The sequence below is a fragment of the Delphinus delphis genome, chromosome 14 (assembly GCF_949987515.2).
Source record: "Delphinus delphis chromosome 14, mDelDel1.2, whole genome shotgun sequence".
Classification (NCBI taxonomy): Eukaryota; Metazoa; Chordata; class Mammalia; order Artiodactyla; family Delphinidae; genus Delphinus; species Delphinus delphis.
In genome coordinates this window covers 10,219,911-10,244,528 of record NC_082696.1, presented here as the reverse complement: position 1 = coordinate 10,244,528, position 24,618 = coordinate 10,219,911, and the positions used below count along the sequence as shown (strand labels likewise).

The 24,618-nt window shown below is 39.2% G+C and overlaps 1 protein-coding gene across 8 annotated transcripts in view; it reads left to right on the top strand.

Moving 5' to 3' along the window:
• The window catches only part of ARID1B (AT-rich interaction domain 1B), a 413,915-nt gene that overhangs the window by 268,257 nt on the left and 121,040 nt on the right, over positions 1 to 24,618 (top strand). For all 8 annotated transcript variants that reach the window (XM_060029731.1, XM_060029728.1, XM_060029725.1 and 5 more), the window contains one exon: positions 21,227 to 21,470. In XM_060029731.1, coding sequence (XP_059885714.1) covers positions 21,227 to 21,470 — 244 coding nt within the window. The remainder of the gene's footprint in view (positions 1 to 21,226; positions 21,471 to 24,618) is intronic.

Genomic DNA, 24,618 nt, shown 5'->3' with positions numbered 1-24,618 from the left:
AAACACTGATAAGAGTACGTTTATTCTTCTACTCTGGCTTTTTTCTTTTCCTTTGTTTGACATCGTAATAGGAATAACCAGGAGGAGGAACGAGGAGAGAAACATGGAAACGTGGGCATACCTTGGGCTTTGAAGTCAGAGAGCTGGGCTGGACTCATGGCCCAGGCAGCTCGCCCTCGGAGCCTGTTTCCTCGTGTGTAAAATGCAGTTGGTTGTCCCCGCCTAATTTGACTGCTGTCAGGATTAAATGACAAAAGGGTTTGGATAAAAATATATGATAAAAATAGCTGTAGTTTATCATATTCCCACTATATGCCAAGCACTATTCTGTGTGCTTTCTTTTGTATCATTATAACCATAAATTTAACACTTCTACCAGTTTATCAGCGAAGAAATTGAGGCCTCAGTTTGAGAGTCTAAGTAATATGCGTAAGGCTGAATGACTAGTAATTAGAAATAAGAAGAGAACCAGGGTCAGACCACAAGTCCCAAGCTCCTAACTGCTGGTTCTTCCCAGCTCGTCTTTTACCAGATAAGTCGTGGCCGTCTGTGGTACCAGCAGGGTCGCCGTGGTGGTGCACCTAGCACTCACTTCTGGAGGGAAATAACTGGGTTGAAATCGGGCTGATGCACTTTGCTAAGACAGAGTCTCCCTGCTCCCCTGAGCCCTGAGAAAGGGCTACAGTTTTCTTCCACTGAGGCACCGTGGTTCCGTGGGGCTGCATCTGCCCAGAAGGCTACTTTTTTTTTTTTTTTTTTTGCTTCTCACAAAGGTGCTTCGTGTCCAGATGTATGTGTAGAGTTTGCCCCGCTGTTTAGCCTACCGATTTAAGGTGAAAATCTTAAGCAGTATTTGTTATTAGCCGGGTCTGCCCAAAGCTTTCTCTACTTCGTTTGCTTTATTTTGCACATGTAGTCATCGTTCTATTCATTCGCTCATCCAGGGACTACTTCAACACTTACTATGCATATTATACCGTGCTTTATATTCTCCTGCCCTTTGCTACTTCCTCCCATTTTCTTTTGGTCTCTCCTTCGCCCTTTTCTTCCTGTCCTTCTGTTCTGCTGGATGTAATCGTGTATCACGTGTGGCCAGCTTTTCCAAAAGTTCAGTTAATTCCGCTGTTCTCAGGAATTTAAATTCCGTTTGCACTGTACCCCACACGTTTAAGACCTAAAACAATTATAGATACTTCAGAACTCTGTAAAATATTTACCCTATCAGATTGCAGTGGGGAGCCATTGCAGGTTGGGAACTGTGCTAGATCACAGATGGCATACTTCATGGATTATGATTTCACAAAACAGTCTGTCTTCACAGTTTGCTTCTCTTCTGTTTCACTCTTGTGAATCCTGTGGGTGTAGTCGCCAGACAGAATGAAAAAATCGGATGCTTTATCAGTTTCAGTGATTAAAATACATTTACCTTCTTACTGTTTGGATCCCCTCTGAATGTAGTCATGAGTTCCTTTGCTGTGTTGGAGGCGGGCCTCCTGCCCAGGTCAGGTCGCAAGGTAAGAGGATGTGTATATTCTGTCTTTCTGTGGCCATGGGAGGCTCTTGCCCTCTGAGGTGCCACTTTATCGCCTCTTGGTTTATGGGCCTGTGTGTGTCAGCTAGTGTGATTCACCCACAAGGAGATGGAGTGAACAAGAAATCAGAGAACGAGAGAAAACATTCTGTGAGGCTCACCAAAGGGTACAAATTAGAAAATGAAAGATTTGTTTTAAATCACCAAAGGATCTATTAAACTGTCCTGCTGTTGTACATCCTGGGACATCTCTGCTACATGGTTTTGCATGTTGTTCTTCCTTTTATCACTGACAAAGTCATATCCTTATCACTAAGTGAAACAAGAGATTTTGAGATAGAGGCAGGTACCTAGATACGTAGTGTGAAATAATAACTTAGAAAATACGCGTAAGTAGATATACGCGCGCTCTCGTGAGCAGTAACGCGTGCGTGCACGCACACTCTGTCCTTTGAAATCTTGAGTGAGGTTAACAATGTCAGCAGTAATGTTTTAACGAAGATACCTAGAAGCCTGCATTCTAATGTAGTCTGTGTCTGTAGAACCTGTGCATAGTTTTGAAATAAATAATTTAGCCTCTCTGGACCTCAGTTTCACATTTTAAAAACGCAGGGTAGGAGTGAATGTTTACTATGGCTTTGTTTAGTTCTGAAAATTCTGTGTAGCTCGTAACAATCCATCTTAAGTGTTTCTCTTCCAAGGGAGTCAAACTTCGCTCTCCCCACGTTTTATTATTTATCTAATAACACATTTGTACCTGAAATACTGGATATGAGCCCTAACAACTCTTAAGAATTGGTGAAGTCTAGTTTGGTTAATACTAGCATGAGTTAGCTGTTGAAGTCTAAAAATAGGTCCTTTTTTTTTTTTTATATACTATTCATGTCCTAAGTGTGTCAGATTTGGGACCCTTGTTTTTACTATTTATTACTGTTGACAGAATATTCAGTAGTAAGTTCCTGAGAACTCTTTATGGCCTAATATTGTCAACGATGGGCTACGTGGTTATAAAGCTACTAATCGAAAAATGTAATATGACGTTTGCGGTCCACTGCAAGTTTAACACCACAGATTTCTTATACAGGCTACAGTTAATGTAGTAACTTAGCTGCTTCAGAAATATTCTCTAGAAAAGCCCACCTTTCCCCACCAATGTAAAGTAAGGCCTGTTTTAGTTTCTTACCACTGTTGGACATTTAAACTACTCTTTTCAGCATTTATTCATGTTCCTTGTACCAGTGATGTTATGCTAGTCAAGGGCAATCCTCTGTGAATGCTGAGAACATAGACCAATTGCCAGTATCTAAAGCAAACATGGAGAATTTTCTCTGTGAAGAATTCAACATCAGCTTGACACTAATAATCATGAGTGGTAGGTAATGAGAGGCTGCAAGCCAGTGAAAAGTAATTCTGCAAACATACCTTTCTTTATAACACACCCGCACTTAATAGCCAAGTTTCTATAACTGACTAAGTAACTGCACAAATTGGTATTCCAGCATCCTAGCCTCTGAGAACAACTTTCTATTCTTGGAAACTTTCATTATTCTCTTAAAGGGGGTGATGTGGGACACTTAGAATTTTTAAAATTTACAATTACATAAAAACTTCACAAATTATAAAGCTGAAAATCAGCTGGGAAAAATGTTCATTTTTTTTGATAGAGGATGACAGGTCAGTTGGTGCCTTATTTATTTTTGTATACACATTGTGCTTAGAGATATGCTGTTTGGGGGCTTCCTTGGTGGCACAGTGGTTAAGAATCCGCCTGCCAATGCAGGGTATACGTGTTCGAGCCCTGGTCCGGGAAGATCCCACATGCCGCGGAGCAATTAAGCCCGTGCGCCACAACTACTGAGCCTGCTGTCTAGAGCCCGCGAGCCACAACTACTGAGCCCAAGTGCTGCAACTGAAGCCCGCACGCCTAGAGCCCATGCTCCACAACAAGGGAAGCCACTGCAATGAGAAGCCCGCGCACCGCAACTAAGAGTAGCCCCCACTCGCCGCAAGCAGAGAAAGCTCTCGCGCAGCAACAAAGACCCAACGCAGCTAAAAATAAATAAATAAATAAATAAAAAAGAAAAAAAAGATATGCTGTTTTGCTCTTCTTAAGGAAAAAGACTAGAAGGAAATATGGCAAAGTATTAGAATTTGGTTAGCTCTAAATAGTGGCACTACTGAGGATTTTTATTTTCTATTTAGTTTTCTGATATATTTCTCCTTTGTTTATATTACTTAAAGATACTTATTTTATTTTTCCTTTTAAAGAAAATAAATGACACCATGAAATATGTTGTTGTTGCTGAAGAAAAATATGTCTTCGTTTTGACTTAGTAAATGGAATCAAGTTTATCAGGTTTTTTTCTCTGTTGGATTATTATGTGTATTGGGATAATTGGAAGTTTGTTCTCAGCCCTTCTTAGAATACAAGGACTTAAAATTAAGAAAGAATTGAGGTTTGCATCTCACTTTTTAAATATTACAAAACTAAATCTTCTGTTCTATTAAGAGGCATTGATAAGAGCTCTTAAGATGTCAATTTGCCTTATGCAAAAGGTAATGTTTATCTTTAGAGACCCAATAATACATTCCTATTTTTTAATTGCTAAAAATCAACATCTCTGTCATTAGTAGATTTGTACCTCCTTTTTTTGTTACTAGTTAAAAATCCTCAGTAAAATAAAGTTAACACTAAATGTCACTTCATAATTGCAGTAATGATCACACAGCTGTGCTTCCCTCAGTTGATAACACATGTCAGCATCAGTTTAGGAGCTCAGCTTCACTTCCTGCCCAGATAGAATTCTGCAGACTGTTATTGTGGTGAGAAAGCAGAGCATCCTGTTGGTCACTGCTGGGCTGCGAAGGCCAGGACTGAAGGTGCTCCAGCTTTCGGAAACGCCAGGCTAAGCTCTGCCGTTGGCCGTGCTTCTGTCCTTTCTATATTTATTTACTTGCTTACTTATTTTCTTACTTTTCAAGTATTTTTCTTTGCTGGATTAAGAACCATTTTATTTATGAGTATCTGAGTTTTCAAGGAGGAACTCTTACACTTAAATGAACCTGTAAGAAGCCCACAGGAAAGCAAGTACCTGCAGCGCTAATAATGAGAACTGACAAGGCAATCCTGCTGGGTTTATTTATGACCTTCTGCCTTTGTTAGCTCTCGTGAGAAATTCCTTTCTAACCATAACAATATTGTTGGAGTTTGGCACTGTACAGAGAAATCCTACCGAGCCCCGAGGCCCACAAACTGGCACTCATTCAGCTCATAACAGATTGCTATGCTTGTTGTAGTTTTACATTTTTCCTTCACTCCTCTTTTATTTAATTCATAAGTAGTTTTCACCAGTCTTTATATACATGCTTTAAAAGTATATTGCTTTTATTCTCAGAGCCAAAATCCATCTTTTCCTTAATACGATGTCTTATCTACTTAGCAGTGTTGAGGAAAATTCAGAAGTGAACAGCATACAGAAAGGCAAGAAGAGACAGGTATATTCAACACTAGGACAAATCGTAGAAAGTCATATCACAGTCTACAAACTGGTGGACCATTGTGGCACTCCTAAACAGTCACATGTGGTTACTCATTCTAGAAGTTAAAGTGAGCTCAGTAGAACAAATTTACCTCCGGTTATAATTTTATACTTCGCTTATTATTTAAACTCCATTTTGATACTTTTAAGTGTTCAGGTTGCTTGCTTTCTTTTACAATTTCCAAATGAAATAGATTTAAAAGCATCAATTCACAAAGAGAATTGTGTTTACAATTGTAGTTTTCTTTGGAAGTAAAAGGAAATCAATAATTTTGAACATGTAACACTTACAGCGAGACCTTTGACGGCAGTGTTCTGTATGGAGTTATTTAGACCATAGAAGACAGAGAAACCTGAAGCAGTGGTATTCAGTGTTTCCTATTAACTGGTCCTACTTCTTCAGTGTTGCCAACAATGACAGATTTACAGTTGTATTAGATTCTGTCTAAAATATTGATAGACATGTGACTTCTGTTTCTTCTGAGACTCCTTGGGTTCAAGATGCCAGCTTCTGTGGGGAACCAGCTCCGTGGAACCCATTTAACTAAAAGTGCCTGTGTCTGTGTATGTTGAGTGTTCATCACTTTCAGCGGTTGCGTTGTCAGGCTGGGGCCTGCTGTATCATGAGGCCGTACTATTAAAATCAATATTTATATTTTTGCTGTATTCCGTTTGCCTAAAATTTGATTTTTAAAGTTTTCCTCCGCCATCTTACTCAAGTATGTACATGAAGTATGTACATGCATGTACATGTGCATGCTAATGAAGACCATGAGGAAAATTTTATTAAAATACCTTAGCCTGAAAGAATGTGAAAAGTATGCATGTGAGCATAATTTGTATTTGTCCAGCTTTGTCTCGTTATTTCATTACCATATACTTTTGCATTAAGTTTTAACATCTATTCTGAAAATACTAATATGATTTAATGCTACTACTGTGCAGCTATTTCCCATCTTTTAAATGGACTTTTGTTAAAGACTGTTGAAATCTGTAGGTTTGCCTTTTGTTTTATTTATTTCACAAAAAACTTCAGCATTTATTAAAATAACTGCTCAAGTACAAGGAAGAAAGAGAAAATCCTCCCAGATCCAATCACATAAAATAACCACTGTTAAAATTTTGTTGAGCATCAAGGGTTAAAAAGATATGTGCACACACACATATTTTACACGTATACATAAATGTATATGTTCGTGAAATATTTTCTACTGTTTTACATAAATTAGATACTAGTAGTTGTTTTTCTACTGTTACTACTGATTTTCACTCAGTAAAAATTACATTATTTAAAATATATATTTCTAATAATTAGTATGTAGTTTTAGATAGCCCACTAGTAAATTCATATTTAAGTGGTTTCTAGTTTTTTGCCATTTTAACATGTAGTTTTCTAGATGTGAACAAGAAATATTGTTTTAAATTTATCTGGATACTATGTGACGTAATAAAAATCAAACTCATGATGGCTAATGTTTATTAAATGGATTCTTGATTAAACTCATTTAGTTCTTGCCACCTCTTTGAGTCAGATCCATTTTATAGGTGAAGAAACTGAGGCTTTGGGATATTAATTCACTTGCCGAATTCACACCACTAAGAACTGATGGCGCAGATTTGAACCAAGACTTCACAACCTGGGCTGATTACCTTTTCCAATCAGTGCCCTCCTTCTTGTGCACTGTTTATAATTGGTGACACTACATTTTATAGAAATGCCAAAGGCTGTTTTACTTAGTTATGTTAACAATTAATATTATACTATTTTCCTAACGCACATTATATTATCTGTTAAGTATTTGTTAAAGAACAGAAGGATACCTTCATGCCACTGCTGTTTACTCATCCATCTTATTATAAGTGAGATATTTTTCTAGAAGTCATTTGTAAAGTCTTTATTCTGTATTCAAAATGCGTTTTACATTATAAACAGGGCTTTTTAAAAAACATACATATTTGAAATGTGTGTATGGTTATATGTGTATATATGCATTTATATACATAGCAACTATTTATTGAACATTTACTATATGCTTAATACTTATTTTTCATAATTATATGTAATCCTCACCATGGCATTATTAATATTTCCCTCCTATTTTAGATGGTGAGTCTGAGGCTCAGTGAAGTTAAGTAACTTACCCAGGATTAGGTGAAGAAACGATGGAGCCGGGACTTGATTTCAAACTGCTCTTACTCCAGAATTTATGCTTTTAACCGCTACACTATTACTGTGTACCTACATTACAGTAAATATTTAATGAGCACTTATCTGGCGCCAGGCAGCATGCTTAGTGCTTTATGCAGAGCATTTACCTCATTTAACCCCACCCAGCACTGTGAGGTCATTACTTCTGTTGTCCCTGTACTGCGTGCGGATGAGAGGTGGCGGCTGATGGCACTCAGTCGCTTGCCTGAGTCCTCTGAGTCAGTGAGGGAGCAGCTAGCGTTGGGGGCAGCTTTGTGGTTCCAGAGCCCGATTCCTTGCAAGCTCCCACCCCCAATACAATACAAATATTCAAGAGAAAACTAACATCTAATAAACGCATTTTAAAAGTAAGTCATTAGAGGAGGGGAATAAGATGTAGAGATTCAGAAGGAGGCTTCATAGCACTTTCCAGGGATTTTTAGGTTGATGAAGAGTTTAAGTCCAATTTTATTTCAAAACGTACGATTTACTGGGACAAAGAGCAATTCAGCAATGTGATGGGCTTGCGAGTCAGGTTATTTGGGTGTCTCCCTTGTTCAAAGGTTTTAGAAGGCTAAGGAAATGTGAATTTTACCCTTCTGCCCTTCAGAATCCTGCGTCTTAATTTGTTTATGCCGTCTTTGAGACCACTTAAAGTGGTCATCAGAGAAAACTCTATTCTTCTTGTTGGCCTGGGAACACGCTCCAAGCAACAGGATAATTAACCTGTTCGTGTGAGGTACAGTACCTCATACCCTTGCCTAGCACACAAATGGCTCTGTTGGGAGGTGGTGTGGTTGAGTGTGAAACATGCTGGACTTCAAGACCTAACTCAGGCCCTTCTTTACTGATACTATGATCCTCATCATCGTTGTTATTATTGGTACTAGAAGTTCCTGTCTGAAACCCTGAATAGGTTTATAACCAGCGCCTTTCAAGCAGTAGTTTGAAGTAATATATTATAAAATGGTTATATTATAAAATGGTTATATGCTCTTAGGGAGATTTGTTACGTAAAACTGTCCTTCAGTGCTAGCACTTGAGGTGTTGAGTGACCGGCTGCCCCTGTACAAGGGTGAAAACAACCTCTCATCTGAGTGAGTCTGTAAATCATAACTGAAAATGAGAAAAATGCATGTTTTTAAGTTTGGCTTTGGGGGGAGTGTTGCATGTATTGCATTTCACTTTAAAATATAAAAATAGCCTTTACACAGCATTTCCATCTGTAATGCAGTCAGGCTAATCATGTAAAAAAAAATTCTGGATTCTCTACTTTTTTCTAAAAAATTCAGCCATCTTAAAAATGATTCCAATGGAAATATAAAAACACTTTCTGTTATTGAAGCTATTAGACTCTTTCCGTGTTTAACAAGATTTTTTTTTTTTTTTTTTTTTGCGGTACGCGGGCCTCTCGCTGTCGTGGCCTCTCCCGTTGCGGAGCACAGGCTCCGGACGCGCAGGCTCAATGGCCACGGCTCACGGGCCCAGCCGCTCTGCGGCACGTGGGATCTTCCTGGACCGGGGCACGAACCCGTGTCCCCTCCATCGGCAGGCGGACTCTCAACCACTGTGCCACCAGGGGAGCCCCTAACAAGATAATTTAAAACTTCCTTCAAATTTTTAACACTGAAGAAATGAAACAACTCTTGTTTTTACATTTTTTGACATTAATACAAAGGGTGATATGAATTTAAGGAAGGAGATTGTGATTTGAATTGATATGGCCTAAGTATTTATTTCATTATTATTATATTTCTGACTTATTCTTTAAAACAAGTGATTTGAATCTTGTATCTAATATATAAATAAGCCTCAGGAAATAATATCTTATGTTTTGGTTTTTCTTTTGCGGTACGCGGGCCTCTCACTGTTGTGGCCTCTCCCATTGCGGAGCACAGGCTCCGGACGCGCAGGCTCAGCGGCCATGGCTCACGGGCCCAGCCGCTCCACGGCATGTGGGATCTTCCCCGACTGGGGCACGAACCCGTGTCCCCTGCATCGGCAGGCGGACTCTCAACCACTGCACTACCAGGGAAGCCCCATCTTATGTTTTAAAAGTGATATTCTTCACAATTTCCATATCATTTGCTTTATTCATTATATTGAGTGATTGAGATAATAAACATTATAATCCCCATTTTACAACTGAACAAAAGTTTAGATTGTCTTGTTCATAGCTGATCAGTGGTGGCACCGAGCTTTAAACTCCTCTTGCAGCCAGCACTCTTTCTTCTACAGCATAATGGTCTCTCTGTGGTAATACTTTTGCATTTGTGATTCTTAAATAGTGAGTCATGATGGGTGTTTTTCTTAACCACTTTCCAGTACTCAAATATTTGTTATAACTTCATTGATAGGATTATTGTTGAAAACCTGTGTTCATAAACGGTGCAGGCCGTCTTTGTCTTACTCATTAAAGAGCTTATGAATGATGGAGCGGACACCTGAAAACAAAAAGTAAACAAAAAAACCTACCTCTTCTACACATAATTCCCCTTCTCTTTGGTTGCTACTGTCTGGGTTTCCGTTTTTTTTAACCGGATTCCTAACTCTTGCTCGACTTGGTTCCCCTAGGGCCTGCAGAGCCTTCACCGGTACCCCCTGGGATCAGGAAACATGGGGAGGGCACATTTCCCTGCCTCTTCTTCACTCTTCAGCCACTTGCTTCCAGTAACACTGTTGTCTTGCACTGTATCCCCAGTGACACACGGTTCGGGCTCTCTAACCCACTGCCTCTCCCTTATGGTTAATAATGATAATAGCTTACACTTAACGGAGATCCTACTGGGCTAATTCTTTTACGTATAACTTCTCATTTAATTCTCACAACAACTCTTTTTGACAGATACTAGTATTTCCCCCATTTTATAGATGAGGAGAGTGAGGCACAGAAAGGTTAAGTATGTTGCCCACGGTCAGGGTCAGTGTCAAAGCCGAAGTTTGAATGTAAGTGGTCCTACTCCAGAGTTTGCATTGTAGCAGATGCTAACAATTCATTAAAACTCAACACGGGAAGTTCTGTAGTTGATAAATACGATGTGGGATCATAGAGGAAGGAGCTGTGTAGCTCATTCTGGTGCTGTAGATGTCGGGGGAGACTGTACCAGGATAGTAACAGACGGGTCTTGGAAGGAAGTGGGGCTTAATTGAGTGGACAGTGCAGAGGTTCGTTTCGTTCTCCCCTCTATTCCGTAGACAATGCTACTCCCACTCTCGTTACCTCTTCTGAGCTTTGCTTAACTGCTGCTGCTCTAGACTTTGAATTTCCACTACCAGGTTAACAGTCCACTACTTTCTTTTTGTTCCATCTCTTCTGTATTAGTTCAGTATTGCTACGTTGAGATTTTTGTTCAGTTTTCTATCAGTATTGTTTGTGAGCTTCCTATTAACATTTTTGTTTGTTTGTTTTTGCGGTACGTGGGCCTCTCACTGTTGTGGCCTCTCCAGTTGTGGAGCACAGGCTCCGGACACGGAGGCTCAGCAGCCATGGCTCACGGGCCCAGCCGCTCTGCGGATGTGGGATCTTCCCGGACCGGGGCACGAACCCATGTCCCCTGCATCAGCAGGCGGACTCTCAACCACCACGCTACCAGGGAAGCCCCCTATTAACGTTTTTAGTTCTAGCTCATTCAGTTTCATTGCTGTATGGTATCCCATTTTCTGAATATATCTCTTGATTTTATATTGCTGGAAAATCAGATTGTCTCCATTTTTTTTTTACTGTTACAGTACTGAAACAATGCTACTGTGCTTGTATATATATGCATGTGCCAGTGTATAAACCTAGGAGTGGACATTCTGGGTCATAAGATAGATGCGTCTTTAGCTTTACAAGATGCTTACGAATTGTTGTCCAAAGTGATTATACTAAGTTATATGCTTCTAGCTGTGTCTGGAAAAGCAAAGAGTGCATATTTTTCTCTCTCCCATATCTTATGATCATGAAATCTCGATTGGAGGTACTACTACCATTTAGTGTTGATAAGAGTATCACCTAATCATCATAAAGGAACTTAAGTTGCACCAAAAAGATGTATAAGACGATTGTCTTGACCATGTAAAAATGAATGGAGACAGGACATCTCCTCCTACATAAGAATTCCAGATAATAAATGTAAAAGGAATGAAGGAAATAGAAAATCAACACTATTAGAACACTAGAGTAGTGCTGCAGGCAAGATCGACTGATAAATACTAAAATTAGGCAAAACTTGAAGGTGAAACAGATACGTGCATAGTTGCAAATATATCCCCGCAAATATGTACTAATTACTGTGTGGCTTTAACATACATGCACTAATTCTTTGATAAGCCTCCTCCAAGAGGTGGAATTTAATTGCCCTCCCTTGGGTGTGGCTGGGTTCAGTGACTCCCTCCTCATGAACAGAGTGTGGAAAGGGCAAAAGAGCAACTTGACAGTGGAGGGACCTGGCACACAGCACCTTAACCAGGTGATCCAAGTCTACATCACCTGTACTAAGTCGTGTTGATATCATACCCCTATATGTTGCTTTGCGAAGGAGGTCTCACTTCTGTGGTATTCTTCCCCAAAATCTATAACCCCAGCCTAACCATGAGAAAGCATTAAACAGACGCACATTGAAGGACATTCTACAAAATACCTCAGGAGTGCTCTTCAAATGTGTCGTGGTTGTGAAAAACAAGGAAAGATTTGAGAAATTGTCACAGACTGGAGGAGACTAAGGAGACAAGGTGAATAAATGTGACATGTATCCTGGATTGGGTCCTGGACCAGAAGACGGACATTACTGGCAAGGCTGGTAAAATGCAAATTAAGTCTGTGTTTCATTAATAGTATTGTACTGATGTCAAGTTCATAGTTTTGATAAACATGCCGTGGTTACTATGTAAAATGTTAACGTTAAGGGAAACTGAGTGAAAGAACAGTGAGTACTGTCTTTGCCACTTTGGGGTAAGTCTAAAGTCACTTCAAAACAAAAGGTTTTAAAAATCCAGTGAAGGATGTAGAACAAGTATGTATGTTCATAGGGCTCCACGTGACTGCAGAAAATGTCAAAAAACGAAGTTTTAGGGCTTCCCTGGTGGTGCAGTGGTTGAGAGTCCGCCTGCGGATGCAGGGGACATGGGTTCGTGCCCAAGTCCGGGAAGATCCCACATGCCGCGGAGCAGCTGGGCCCGTGAGCCATGGCCGCTGAGCCTGCGCGCCCGAAGCCTGTGCTCCGCAACGGGAGAGGCCACAACAGTGAGAGGCCCGCGTACCGCAAAAAAGAAAAAAAAAAAACCGAAGTTTTAGCATTATTCTGTGACAGAACTTCCCTTTATTCCATGTAGACTCGGTACAATTTGTGAGGTTTTGTTTGTTTGTTTTTGTTTTTTTAAGTTGCTAATTTATTTGCAGTTCCTATACGTCTTACTATTTTAAAGTATTTCATTGCTATATACTGAAGAAATAGATGTCTCCTGAGGGTTCATGCCTCTTTGTTTTTAAGTTTTATTTTCAGAATTTCTATGTGCTAAGCATTGTACTTCTAGGTAAACAATAGTCGGGTTTTTTTGTTTTTTACCATGAGAGATGCAAAAAAGTTGGTGTTGATTGCTCTTCTGCCATAAAAATTTATGATGTACTTTCAGCAATAAGACCTCATATCAGTAGACAAACTCTAAATCTTACATATTTACGGATCTTGTTAGTTTGTCCATTTGCTTTCAAAGCACGTGGGTCATTCATACTTATAGTTTCATACCTGGCATTGATATTTGTAAAGCACCAACCCATAAACCCACATCCCTGCCCCTACATGTCATGAGCGGATTTTCCTCCTTTGTAACTAAATGTCTTCAGAGTCACCGATTTGGAATAGAATATATAGTTAAAGAACATAATCTGTTAAATTATGTTACTCATAATTAGTTTTTAGACACTGTTGTGCTATTTTAAGGGTAAAGGCTATTACCCTTCAATTCATTTTATCCGTTAATTCTTACATATAAATGAAAGGAATAGGATGCCTGTAGCCTCGTGAAATTATTGCAGTTAGAAAGCACGCTAATATTTAACCTGGACTGTAGTTATTGAGGCACTTTTTGTTTTTGTTCATTTACTTGTTAAATGTTATATAGTGCTAAAAATATATAGATTTTTTTTTAAGTTTTACAAATTTATTTTTGAATGGTACCTGTCATTTTAATCACATTTAAAGCATTCTTTGTTCATAAACATTTGAAAACAAGGGTTTTTTTTTTTTGGCTTAAAACGTTTATCAATTCTCATTTGGCACCCACTGTATTTTTTTGTCTGTTTGTTTGATAATATTAAAACTCACCTTTCAGACCTCTGTTGGCCCCCTAGTTCCTAAAACTGTAAGCCCGTATTCCTTGGCGTGGGCATATGAAGTCATTCACACTGCCTCTTCAGCCTCATCCTCTCTCGCTCTGCTTTTCCAGCCTCTCTGATCTCCTCACCCTTCCCAAGGGGCATGGCCTCCCTTAGTGTTTTTTGCCTTCACACATTGTTCTCTCTGCCCTCCATTTGTCCACAGGGCACACCTTCACTCCTAGTCTGAACCTGTGTCAGACAGCAGCCCCTGGGCAGATGTGCACTGGCTGAAGACGTACCATTCTTTATTCCACACTTGTTAGTTCGCTTTTTCTTAGAATTTCTGTTTAGCTGTTTGTCTCTTTTCATTGAGACTCCATGAAAGGAGGACATTTAAGTGTACAAGGTCAACCTATACAGGCCAACTTAAACATAAAATGTCATCCACATGTAAAAACTGTCTTCCACCTTTTTTTCCCCTACTGCCTCCCACCTACCCACCCCGCAGCTCCATCTGCTAACCTTAGAGAGGGCATGCCTGCCTAAGGGTAAGACTCAGTACAAATATCTCTCCCCAAATTATTCAGTATTCTCACTTTATTATATAGTTTTATTTTCCCCCAGTAGTCTGTCGTTTGTATTAATTAGAATATTCTTTAAGATGCCATTGCCCTTAGAAATAACAAAGGGCCAGCACTTATTCATATGTGAGTCTTTTTTAGTGTTTTCAGCACTGATTTGGGCCTTGACTTGAGGTCGAGAAGGGTCCTGGCTATTTTGGACAATGAAATCAGTTAAAAAACATTTTGCCTGGTAGGAACAATGGACTGGAGCTCACAAGGCGCTGTAGTCTCCTCATGAAAGAAAATGTACATAATATCTCTGCTATGGAGAATGGTAGTCACAGTTGTTATCGCTAAACATCAAATCATCGTGATCATGAACGTCATCATCATCACCTGAAAGGGTAGCCTAGGATGGTAACCAAGAGGACAGTGTTAATCCCAAATTCCGTGCAACCAAAAGATAACTGTAAAATAAATTTTCTTACCAAATTATTTTTAAGTTTAAGACTGCCCATACTGTGGTTACGGGTCTATGTGCTGTTATTGCTGGTCTACATAATGTCTGCTGTTAATAGTGGAAGAGCAGAGACTCTTCCTGGGCAGAGTTCAAAAACAGAATAATTTAGGATCCCCCTGAGGCCTGTGCAATGGAGAAAAATTCCCTTACATGATGCATATTTCATACTTACATTGTTCACCACTTCTAAATTTAGAATGACAGCACATTTCATATCAGGGGTTTCTAACCCAAGGACCTTTGAGGATAGCTTTTATTTTGGGTGTGAATTTTTTTAAAATCAAAGGAAATATAACCATTATAAAAATTTTTGCTTATGATAGTATGCTTAATTCTGAGGCCTGCTTTTGTAAAGTATCAGATTAGCTGATTATCCTTATATATGTCCCTTTAAAATGAGAGTTACCCGTAATGGAATCTTTGCTTGAGAAAGACTACAAATGAATCAGGTGAAAGTAATTTCCCCCCAAAATGGTTCTTGGCTACCTCCCTTAAAATGAATTCTGACTCATTAATTTTCCTTGTGTTATCCCTGGCTTTGGATATGAATTTGTCATTTGTTGAGCTTGTGACTATTTTTAAATTAAGATCAAATTTTTTTTTCCAGTTGACCTTCTACATATTAAGGCTAAGGATTGTATATATTGTCACATATAACAAAGAGATAAATACTTGTTATTGGACATGTTTAAGAAGAAAGGGAGATATATATAACTTTGTAAGAAGATGCTTTGCAGGCCTAAAAGTTAGTGCTTGGAAGGATTTTCTTTGTGGATTCTGCCTTTCTGTGCCTTTGCATTTTTTAATTCATTTAGACAGGAAGTCTAAGCTTTTAACTCATTTGCTGTCTAGACAAATGAAAGCAGCAGGGACTTTGGTGGGCGTCTTTGAAATGCACTGTTACATGGGTTTGTGCTGAAAAGAAGCCTACAAACATCATGGAAATTAAACAGTCACTGTGAGGTTTTTCCTTTTGTGTATATATGTCAGTCAAATTATTGGCTCAATTCTAATATCAACTTCAAGGTGTATTTGTATCCCATGTCTGAAATGATAGTTCTAAAATAAGGTTGGAGGGTATGAAGTGATTTTACAGTGTGTTTCCAAAGAGCTAAGCATCTAACGAGGCTAGATGCTTGGCCTCCAGGATGCTAATTGGAAACAGAGGGCCGAGAATTCAGTGGTAAATTTTAATAGCGATCTCAGTCGTTTTCACTAGAGCATTTATGGTAAATATTCAGAAATGTGTGCGTGTGCTGGCTTACTTTGTACAGTATTTGCAGCTGCATTTTACTGTAGAGCTTATAAATTCAGTGGCACTGACCAGTGACCAGCCAAATGCTCCTCTCTAACACCAGACCTGGCACGAGGAGTCACTGCCCTTAAGAAAGTTAGGGTCTAGTTGGAGAGAGAAAAAGAAAAACCGCATGCCAGGATTTGATATTCAATATTCTAAAAAGGAGAAGAGACACTATTTCTGCGTTTGAAGATCATGAGAGACTTTTTGAAAGACCATCAGGCTGCCATTTTAACCTGTGCTTCAAGCCCATGGGAAGTCACAATGAGAAATCATTAACTGTATCGTATAAAAATCCTTAAACAGGAGACCTGAACTCATCTCATTGATTGAAATATCCTCTCTGTTTCTAATTCAGTGTTTATCCTCATCCTCTCTTGGGGCACTTCTGAGCAAGAGATGCCCAGTGTGTGTGACGCTTTGCAGTTTTCTACCAGTGGCTGATATAACACCGTCAACTAATTGTATTGAGAACCGTAGCTGAGAGTATTTTGGAGTTGATTTGCTTTTTTAAAAAACCCACTTATTTAATTAAACAAGGGAGTAAAATTTTCTAGCTTATTCCCAGTTCAAGACAGTAAGACATCACCAGCATTGACTGAATGTATCCCTTAGTAAACTAACTTATCAGATAAATTGATTACCATCAAAACCAAAGATGTCTCTAGAGGTAGTAAGTCATAATATATGAACATCAAGTATTTTTAGGGAGGATCATATATAGTATGCAGACATATTTATACTTAATGTTGTATGTCTATTTTATATATTTGCAGATCTCTAAAAGTTCCTCCTGTGCTCCTTCCTGGCATGTTCTTATATACGTTCCTCTGTCACTGCCCTCCCCCACCCTATCCCGTCATGTCAATCAGGAACATATTTGTGCTCTGTGTTAGTTCATAAGTGTTTCTCTTGTCAGAGTCTGATAGGATTGTTATTGCTCCCCGGTGGCATTTCGTTCTAAGCACAGTGAAATCTCTTGTACTTGTCACTTGGGTTAGAATGAAAATTTTACATGGGCGGAGGGTGGAAGGATGATGGTTACAGAGGGGAAAGTCTTTGCAGGGAACTTGCATTTAAATTAAATTTTAAAGTAAAACAAGCTTTTCCAAAAAGCGGCATTGATTTTCTAAATATAAACTAACCGCTGATAGTAGGGGTTGTATTATTTTGGGTGTGCTGGAAAGTATTCGGCATTCTGAGTGATGTCAGATATTGAAAACCGAACTTGATCGCAAGATTTTGCCAAATCAAATTGTCATGGCAAAATATTGAATTTACTATGCATGAGCCCATGAAGTCATTGCCTTAGCAGTCATTCCATCAATAAAGAGGAAGGATGTAAGGAATGCTGTGGGGCAGGGGGACTCCAGCCCCTTAAAAGAGTCCTCCCTGCAATTACCTTACCTGCCAGCTTTCCAGCAAGATAAATGGAAGCACTGTAGCTTGAAGGTGGCTTGGTTAGAATGAGATGCAGTAAGGTCTCTCTGTTCTTCACAGGCCTCATAGATCTGATAGTACTTATAAAAGAAGAATAGAGTTGGTGCCCTGCTGACTAAATTGTCCTCTAGAGGGGTATTCGTTACAGAGCTTCTTTGTTAACTAGGCTGAATGTTTAAACCACTGTTGAACTTCTTTTATTAACGTTTTAAGATAGCTATACATATGGATACCCTAAGTATCTGCAGGGCGGGAATATTTCTCTATAATTTACATATAAAAGATACGTGTGTGTATAACAGTAATATAGAAATTATATCTTTTTATTACTCTTCTGTTACACTGAGGTGTAGTCAGCACTGAAATTCTGATGACTTGTGAACACTAAGAAAGCCACCATTTTTATATTTTTCTCTTGATATTTCTTCGATCAGCTTGTTGAACAACAGAAATGTTTTTCATGCCTTTGCAGCTTGAATGAAGCTCTCTTAACACCCATCCGTGTCACTTTTTCAACCATGACATGGAATTTTAAGGGAGGACAGGGAAGGAATTTATAGGTACTGTAGAGAATTTTAAAATTTTCAAAGTAACAGTTTGTTTTTTTATGAAGAAAGATTTGCATAAAATTATTTAACTTCAAATAGTGATGTCTTTAAAAACTGAATCTATGTTGTCTTTTCTGTTGAATTCTGTATCGTAGTATAATAGAAGATAAAGATTTTATATCTAGTTATGCACCAAGTTTTTTTCTTTAAAGAAATCATGAAAAGCATATTTCCTCCCAACTGATTCTTACGTGATGGACCCTTATTCATGCATGATATACATTTGTTAGGTATTAGAGAGTATATCTGTGCACGGAGCCCACCACCCATTCTTAACCAGGGGCTGATACCGTTAAAGAGGAAAATTCTGTGTGGCTCCCACTCAGGTTTTCCAGGCGGGTGTAGATGTGGAGTCGGTCCCTGTTCTTGGTGAAGCTTGTATAATTCCTGACACACAGGTCACCATGCATTTCAGCTGAGACCTGTCCTTCTTTTGTTTCCCCCAAGGAAGAGGCAAAGGCATTAGACGCTATACTAGATACCGCAGGTCGGCACACTTTTTCTGTAAGGGCCGGATAGTAAATCGTTTTAGGCTTTGAGGGCTACCATCTCTGTCAAGGTCTCCATTGTGGCCCAAAGGGAGCCATAGACAATACATAAAAGGAATGGCTGTGACTGTGTTCCGGTAAGATGTTGTATACACCGAAATTTGAATTTCAAATATTTTTAATATATCACAAAATATTACTCTTTTTTATTTATTTGTTTGTTTGTTTGTTTATTTATTTTGTGGTACGAGGGCCTCTCACCGTTGTGACCTCTCCCATTGCGGAGCACAGGCTCAGTGGCCATGGCTCACGGGCCCAGCCGCTCCGCGGCATGTGGGATCCTCCCGGACCGGGGCACGAACCCGTGTCCCCTGCATCGGCAGGCGGACTCTCAACCACTGCGCCACCAGGGAAGCCCCACAAAATATTACTCTTGATTTTTTTTCAGTCATTTAAAAATGTTTGGCTTACAGGTGGAGCCGGAATAGGTAGGGTCTGCTTTTAGCCCTCAGGCCATAGCTTGCCTTGTCCTGGAGCCCACAGGTGTGTCCCTTCGCACTTCTGTGAATTGGTTATATCAGGTTAGGAAGGGAATGCTTTAAGAATTACCCAGGACCCAGCCACTCTTCTAGACCCCCCCCCCGCCCTCCCTGGCTCTGAGACGGTGGGGGTGGGGTGGGGGGCAGATGTCAGGCAACTCAGCATTCAGCCTGGGGTGGGAGGAATGGGTGGAATCCTGTCCTGTTGTCCCTTTCAGCATTCAGCACCTCTGCATGTGTGCATGTGCACACATCTATTAGCTTAAGTTTTGTTTCCAGGAACTCAGGTAATTGCCTTGATTGCTGAAGTGTGAATACTTTCTACATTGGATGTAGCATATTACTTGCTTAATAATCTTCCTCTGTTTCTACCTGGCTTCACAAAAAATTCTGAAAGTCTGAATCGAACTATTGTTGAGCCCAGTAATCAAGCTGAATACAATGTTTTACCAGCTGAACATGTGCAAAATCATGCATCTCACGTGCCCTAAGTAGAGATGTTGATATATTTTTTCTCTGAATTCTGAAAATGTGGTTCAGTTTGCCCCATTTTATTTTGGAGATGATACTTTTTCTAGGAGGTGATATTTTCAATCACCTGCTACTATTAATGTTTCTTACTTATAAGCTCAGTTATATGACATTGAAGATTACTCTGTTTTACTTAAATGTTATTCTTCTTAGCATAAGAAATTTTTGTTTTTCTGTAACATTCATTTTTGTGTGAGATTTTCATCAGCTCTTCTTTAGAACGTGTTTTTTAATCATTGGCCATTTTGCTGTTAATAAAAGAGAAGTTAATTATATAACAGATGGTTAACAGATAAACTTTCCAGGAGCCTAGGATCCTGATCCTGAGTTTGCTTTGTGACATTTTGGGGTCCCCGGAAGAGCTCTAACCAGCTCTGCTTTACCTGGCCCCCTTTGTACTTCCTGGTCTAGATTCATTCTTCCAATCCTAAGCATCTTCCTCCACCAGTTTCCAAAGCCCTAGTTTCAGCAGTCCCAGTAGTAAGCAGTGAGGTAAAATTAAACATTAATAAAATTGCATGAGTGGAAGATGTCAATTAGTGTTGAATATGCTTTGCAGACAGTAGCATAACCTGGTATTTCTGATCCCATTCTGCAGTATTTAGTCCTAGATTATCAAGGCAAATATCTTTTATCCTGCCTCTCAGTCTTTAGGGCTCATTCAGCACCTAGCTCCGGGTCTCACCTGGGTTTGCAGACTTAGTGATCTGGGAGCCCAGCCATTGCGGCAGGCCTGCACTGATGTACTGACTCCTGCTGGTGGGGGCCGTGGCACATGCCCTAGAGCCACAGCCATGAGCAAGACAGAGTAAAGGCTCTGTCCTCTCACTCTGATGAGGGTGTGGAAGACAGTTTCCTCCTTCCTCTTCTCTCAATCTCCCTTCATAATCTTTAGCAGATGTCGCCTGTCCTCAGTGGTGTAACTAGTAACAATAACCTTGACTCTGATCTTTGGTTTCTGTGTCTGTCAAATGAGGATTTTAATAACTGCCTAGAGGTTGTTATGATAAAATTACAGGACCTTAAAGATTGTTTGTGTAGCTTAAAACTGTATAAAAAGTAAGTTATAACATTAGGACTCATTTCCGCCAACATAACTTCAAAGGGATTTATTGTCACAGTATGAGATAAAAATACACATCACTCTTTTACTATAAGAGCACTTTTGCAATTACCTAAAATGTAAGAATTTCTCACCACAAGGTTTGGTTACAATTTTGACTATTACGTTAGAAGATCATAGTTTGAAATTCAGACAGTCCTCCAATGTTGATTTCTAACTAGGAGGATCCAAAGCCTATAGTTTTCAGCTTACTGAAGTAATCATTTACGAATCAGGCATTCCATTCGGATGGTACATCACCGCATAAAGTGCTTTCCCTGTGACTCTTTGACAGGTTTGTTGGACTAGATGCTGACAGCTTACAGGAAAGCTATAGGATAGTTCAGTGAAAGGGAGGTACAACTTTACTCACTTTTTAGCGATAGATCAGATCCTATGGGTTCAACTTACAAGAGACCTCATTAAAGTCTTCTAATAACAAGTGGCCGTGCTCTGAATTTTGGGCGTTATCTAGAAAAACTTTGAAGGGGGCATTGTTATGATTTTCAAATAGTGTTCTGAACAGGTATTGGTCCAAATATGTGTTATTCTATAAATGCATGCTATTTCTTTCTTTCTTAGGACCTGTCTGGCTCCATTGATGACCTCCCCACGGGAACGGAAGCAACTTTGAGCTCAGCAGTCAGTGCATCCGGGTCCACGAGCAGCCAAGGGGATCAGAGCAACCCAGCTCAGTCGCCTTTCTCTCCACACGCATCTCCCCATCTCTCCAGCATCCCTGGGGGCCCATCGCCTTCTCCTGTCGGCTCTCCTGTAGGAAGCAACCAGTCACGATCTGGCCCAATTTCTCCTGCAAGTATTCCAGGTACTCACTTCTTAATGATTATTATTTTACTCTGTAGTAAATACAGACCTAGTGTTCATCAATAACAACATGCATACCATTATTTCTTTTACTATTTAAAAACCTAATGATGGGACCACATATTAGGAGCATAGCTCTGAATTATCACCAAAGTATACAAGCATCCCAGTTCCTAAATATACTTGACTAATGACTGTAAACACCTAATTAATAAAATCAGCAATTACTTTGACATTTTCAGTTCGCACATTTACCTTAGCTTATGCCAGAAAATTATTTATTCTCTTAGCATATGTTTTGTGATGATTCTGTTAACTAAGCTTCTGTGTGGATAAGTGCCACGAAAGTGAGATCATGGGTAGCACTAGCCTTAGTTTTTAGGCTTCTATTTAATTTATACCATGGCAGTTATTTTCTAAAATATCTTTAGTGTTTATACTTCTTGTCTTAATTTGCCAGCACACATTCAAGGCCTTGTTATTTATACAAATTCTTGCCTTCTAATTTTTATATAAGAAGTGCATGTTCTAATTAACCTCTTGCATTCAGCTATTTCAGTAGGCATACTACTTCTGTATCTTTTGCTTCCTTTATTATGTGCGTGGGGTTATGTATTTGTTTACTTATTTGTCAGTTGCCTCATCCTATCCCAGCTGTCTTTCTTATATCAAACATCATTCATTCAAACCCACCAAGCAACTAGCTTTCCTTTATCTGCAAAGTAGGTGTAATTTTTTTTCTGTGTAAATTTTGCTAGCGTGATGCAGGTGGCTGGCTGCCAGAAAAGTACTTTTTACTAATCTATCAGAATTGATATTGAATTGCTGATAAATTTCCTGATAGGTTGTTCTATTATCTTAAAAACATGGGTGGCAGTTTTAACCCTTTTTACTATTTTGCTCCTTTTATATTTTAAATACATGTTGTATGTGTATAAACATATGTATGAACGTATGAAAATGCTAATTATGAAACGTAACTCAAATGAGTACTCATGACTCACGATCCAATTTAAGAACTGGAGTATTGCCAGTGTTGTTTCTACCTGTGTGTTCCTTCCTTTTCTTCAGCCCTATAACTCTCCCCAGCCTCAGATATTCTCTGAATGTATTTTAAATCATTCTTTTTGGATTATTTGGAGTTCTTAAAGAATTTTATTACGAACATTCATAGAGTACGTATTGTTAGTTTTATTTAGTTTTGAGCTTTATAGAAATGTATCATATTTAAGTGACTATATAATTTATCAACCAAGCTGAGGCACCTTTGAGCTTTGAAGGGTTGTTATTAATAATTGAAGTAGAACAGGTATAAACCAGGAAGATTCTGGGCAAATCATGAAGTATGGTCACCCCAGTAATACAATATGTGGCCTTCTCCACTTAGCTTTTTTGACTAAATGTTATGTGCCTAGGATCCATATTTTAAACTACCTATAATTTTGATACACTTTATTGACGGCATCTTGATGTTTACCTTTCTTTCAAAAATATTTGTCCTCATAATGATTGTAATAAAACCTGGATTTACCTGCTTTTAATATTTTTAAAGCTATGACTACTATGTATTTCAGAATTCCTTAGGCAATTTTTGGTATTGAGGTGGTTTTTGAGGTATCGCCTACCTAAACACTGGGAAGTTATATGTAAAATACTAAGTTTGTCAAAGAACCCACTCCATTTTTCTGAATTGCATCCAAAGGACTTTTCTTAATAACTTAAATGAAAACTTTTCTGAGGCATCAAGATATTTTAGTTTTCCATTTAAAATTCCTAGCATGGGTAGTTCACCATCTGATGATTTTCATACATACACTTATCATTCCAGATGGGGATTCTGACACTTTTATTTCACTGTTTGGATTTTGGTACTGTATAGAACACACAAAACCCAACAAAAGAGCTCAATTTGGGTACGTGATATCACATTAGAGGTAGATGTAATTGGTCTAAGAGTCTGGTACTTAGTTGTGTTTTGCACAGGGTAAGGTTGGTTAGTGAATTACGATTCTGATGACCTCTATTAGCCCTGTCACAAATGAGGCCTGTCCTTCACAGTACCTTCAGGGGAGGACCTGAATGTGATTTCTTCTCTGCTGACTTCCTGGGGAAGTGAGTTTTTAATAGAAAGCTTTCAGCTTTCTTGGAAATGATGTTTAAGGCTAATAGTTTGTTTTGTAAACTTGTGTCAGAAATTCTGACTGCCCAGGGCCAGGGCCTACGTTTCATTTCATCATATTGCAGCCTATATTACTCTACACGATGCTTGATAAAACTATTCAGTGAAATTTAGTACAGGGATAAAATTACATAGTAAAAGTTCCACTTGTGTTCAGAGGCACGCGATTCAGATAAATCCAGAATTATCTCTGCTGAGTTAAAGCAGTAGAGTAATAGAGTTACATAAAACGTGGCAAATAGAACATTTCTTGAATGTCAGTGTTATTCCAAGGGGAATAAACTCTTAGAAAATCTGGTGAGCGGTTTTGGCATTTATTCACCTTCCTCCCAGGTGTGGAATGACAAATAACATTTGAGCTGGATGGACTTTCCTAACCATCTGATCCCACCTCCTCGTTTTATTGCCACTTACCGGCTGTGTAACCTTGGACAAGCCTCTAAGCCTCCTTATGCCTCAGTTTCTGCATCTGGAAAGATAATAACCACATCTCCTAGGATTACTGTAAAGATTAAATGTGTTAATATGTATAAAGCAGGCACATGGTAAGCATTCAGTGCACGGTAGTGATTGTTGTGATTACGGTTATTATTATTCACACTGAGATGTAGAGACTTGTCCATGATCATCACTGTCCGGAACACCACAAGTGGTTTTGGCTACAAGTCTTCTGATTCTTAATCCAGTAGTGTTCTTGTACCATTCAGAAGACACGTATATAAAGTTTCCAGTGATGATTTGCTGTGTGTACTGAGGTTATTCGATAGGACCGCTAGAACTAGCCATGGAAGCGCGATGTATTTTCACAAAGTTGAAACCATCTTTCTCCTGACCTGAAAAAACAGATAGGTCAGCGGTCGCTCTTCTGGGAGGCTGGGTCTGAGAAGGTTAAGAAGGGACAGAAGACAAGCGTTGAAACCCCTGCTTCGCTCAGATCGTAGGCAGGTAGACTTCTGCGTGAGGTGATAGG